At 74.7% G+C, this 3,031-nt stretch overlaps 1 protein-coding gene across 1 annotated transcript in view; it reads left to right on the plus strand.

Annotated features, from left to right (window-relative positions):
• The first annotated feature begins 2,298 nt into the window (after nucleotides 1–2,298).
• B3GNTL1 (UDP-GlcNAc:betaGal beta-1,3-N-acetylglucosaminyltransferase-like 1) overlaps nucleotides 2,299–3,031 on the plus strand; it is a 15,172-nt gene continuing 14,439 nt past the window's right edge. Inside the window, exons 1-2 of the mRNA XM_004695508.2 lie at nucleotides 2,299–2,498; nucleotides 2,779–3,007. Coding sequence (XP_004695565.1) covers nucleotides 2,299–2,498; nucleotides 2,779–3,007 — 429 coding nt within the window. The remainder of the gene's footprint in view (nucleotides 2,499–2,778; nucleotides 3,008–3,031) is intronic.

Here is a 3,031-nt window from a genome sequence, read left to right on the forward strand (position 1 = left end):
CGGGGCAGGGGCTGAGGGGGGCGCGGTGGGGCTGCCCTGGGTGGGCTCTGCCTGCAGCCCCCGGCCCATCCATCCCCAAGGGGCCCTCTCACAACGTGGGGGCACAGGGCCCCGGGTGACAGATGCGGAGGTGGGCCGGCTCAGAGCTTCGCCTGCCCGCTGACCCTGCGCCCTGGACTGGCCCGCCCGGGCGTCCTCTCAGGCCAGGGGGGTGCGGCAGCCAAAACCGCAGGCGTCCGGGAGCGAGCCCCGCCCAGGGCCTGCGCCTGGCCTGGCCCCGCCGCGCTGTCCGTGTGGGCTGGGGTGCCGGGAGGGCCTGCCCGCGCCGTCAGCCCTTCTCCTGGGGGCGCCTCCCCGGCACGGGTGGCTCCGGATTCCTGGAGGGTCCCTGAGCAGGAATTTCCAGATCCCGCCTGGCAGGCGGCGGTGGGTGCGGCTGCCGCGGCAGAGCTGGTTCCCCGGCGTCTCGGCCGGCGCCGCCCCCTGGGCTCAGCAGTCCCCGCGGGGCGCACGGCGCCCAGGCCACGGGCCACGGCTGCCCGGGCTCTGGCCAGGGCCCAGCTGGAACGCGGAACCCCTGCAGGTCTCCATGGAAGGGGCCGGCCGGGCGGCGTCCCCCCAGGCCGCAAGAGGACCCGGGGTTGGTCCCCCGCGGCGGGCTGGGGAGGGAAGGGCGGGGCCTTCGGGCGCTGGTTCCACCAGAGGAGCCGGAAAGGGCCACGGCCAGGGGAAGAGCTGGACGCTGCGGCGGCCCCGCCGGACCCAGCTCCCTGCACGGCCCCAGCAAGGGGCAGCTGCTCCGCACCGTGCCTGCCCTGCGCCCCAGCCCCTGTGGACAGCAGCGGCCGCCAGGGCCGCCTTGGCCACACCCGCCCCCACCCGAAGGCCCTGCCGGAGGGGCCGCGGCAGGGACCCAGGGCAGGCGCGCAGGCTGGCGGCGCCGTCTCCTGAGCCAGGCGCAGGGGCTCTGCCTCGCCCCTCGCTGTCCGTTCACCCGCTGCCTCCTGGGCCCCTCCTGTGGTCACCGAGTGCCGGGGCCTAGACCCTGGCTGGGCTGCGGCGGGTGGCAGAGCCCTCGCCCGGAGGCCACCAGCTGCCCGGGGCAGCCCCAGCCGCCTCAGTCCTGCCCACCTGGACTGTGGGGCCAGGTCTGCTGCTGAGTCCTGGCCATTTCCAGGAGGCCCCAGTGGGTCACCACTGGCAGCCAGGCAGTGGTCCCTGCACGCCAGGAGGGCTAGTGGCGGCTCTGGCTGACCTGTGGGAGTCCCTGGCCCACTCGGGACCTCTGGTTGCACCCCACAGGCCTGGTCCCCAGACTGGCCACCCCCCACCCTCATGCAACCCCCCCTGGGCGGGGTCCCTGGCCAGAACCTGTCTCTGCCCTTGGGAAAGGAAGCCCCGCCCCTTCGAGGCCCTGCCCGCCCGGTGGCCACCTCCTCACAGACCCGTTTTGCTGAACTCAGGAGACGTGAGGGCTGAGATCGTGGCCAGGCGACAAACAGGCCTGGCGTGGTGACCTGACGCTCAGCAAACACAGGCGTCCACAGCGTGTAATTACCCGCCCCGCCCGGCCGTCCACTGGACGCCCCCGCCTGTCGCGGCTGCTGGGGACCCGGCCGGGCGGGGTGGCCGCGTGCTGCACACCTGAGGGCAGGCCCGTGGCAGAGCTGGACCACACGGCCAGCAGGGCAGGAAGGGCCCAGTGCTGGACTCCCCTTCCAGGCCCCAGAGGGGCCTTGCCTGAGTGGAGCTGGGGGGCTGCAGGAGGGGCCGGGGGCCCCCAGGGGGGGCTGGCCGCAGTAGACAGTGAAGCTACACTGCTCGGGGCAGCTTGACATAGCGTGGACCCCACGCCGGCAGGGGTGGCCAGCAGGTCCGCACAGTGAGGGGCCAGGACGGAGCGGCCTTGCGTCCCCAGGGGCTGGGCCGGAGCCAGGCCTCTCCTCGACCCGCTGAAAGCCCCCCTGGCGGCCTTCCTGGGGGACAGCTGGGCCTCCCACCAGGAGCAGGACCCCAAGATGGGCACTGAGGGAGAGAAGGACTCTTCCTGGAGAGGCTGGTGCTCCCGGCCTGCTGGGCTCGCCTGCTGGCCCTGGGCCCAAGCCAACGGCTGTGCCAGCCAGAGTGGCCTAAGGGAGGACAGGGCCCTCCCCGGAGACCGGCCTCTGCGCCAGGCGCCCCCACACTGGCTCCAGACCAGGAGACGGCCCACGAGCTCCCGTGGGTGCTCCCGTGGGTGCTCTGGGGCAGCCACGGGCCGTGGCCGCAGCTGGCCCTCACTGCACCAGCTGCAGCGCAATGCGGCTCCCGCACCTGGTCACACAGGCCTGCCGGGCTGACCACTGGGCCGGGGAAGCCAGGTTCACCCTCCCGGTCAGCCAGGAGGTGCCGCCGGCCCCTGCTGACCTTCCCACGAGAGCCAGATGCCAAGAGCAGCAGCCGGAAAACAGGGCGCAGGGCCGGGCAGACACGGGCCGGGCCCCTGGTCCGAGCGGACGGTCAGCCAGGGTGGCGGCCCCAGATGCCACAGGGCCTGCAAGCTGCCCCAGGGACACAGCCGCCTGGGGTGTCCAGGCCCAGCTGTGTCCGTCCCGTGGGCGTCTGAGAGCCGGCAGGAGGACACCCCGCCCCCCGCTGCTTCTGCACGTGTGGGCCCCGTGGGCCCCGTGGGCCCCGCAGCCCACGCGAGCAGGCGCGGCCAGGGAAGCCACCCCTGGGGCCCGCGCGGCCGGGGCCGCGCCTCTGTGGGGCTCCCTGGACACTGCCGCGGCCCCCCAGCTCGTCCTGCCCCGAGCCGGCGCCCACCCACACTGACCAGGCCGGGCCTGCAGTGACCAGCCGCTGCCTGGCAGGGTGGCCGTCGGCGTCGCAAGGTCTGGTAGAGATCGTGGACGGGGCCCCGGGCATCCGGGGGGACGAGGGGGAGGCTCAGGCAGAGGCAGCCTCTGGCCCACGGCGACTCAGCGGGCAGGCAGGGGCGGCCATACACGGCTCTCGCCGGCCACAGGTGGGGCCCCGCCCGCCCGCCCAC

This window comes from Condylura cristata, unplaced genomic scaffold, assembly GCF_000260355.1.
Source record: "Condylura cristata isolate star-nosed mole 26May11 unplaced genomic scaffold, ConCri1.0 scaffold00068, whole genome shotgun sequence".
NCBI classification, from domain to species: Eukaryota; Metazoa; Chordata; class Mammalia; order Eulipotyphla; family Talpidae; genus Condylura; species Condylura cristata.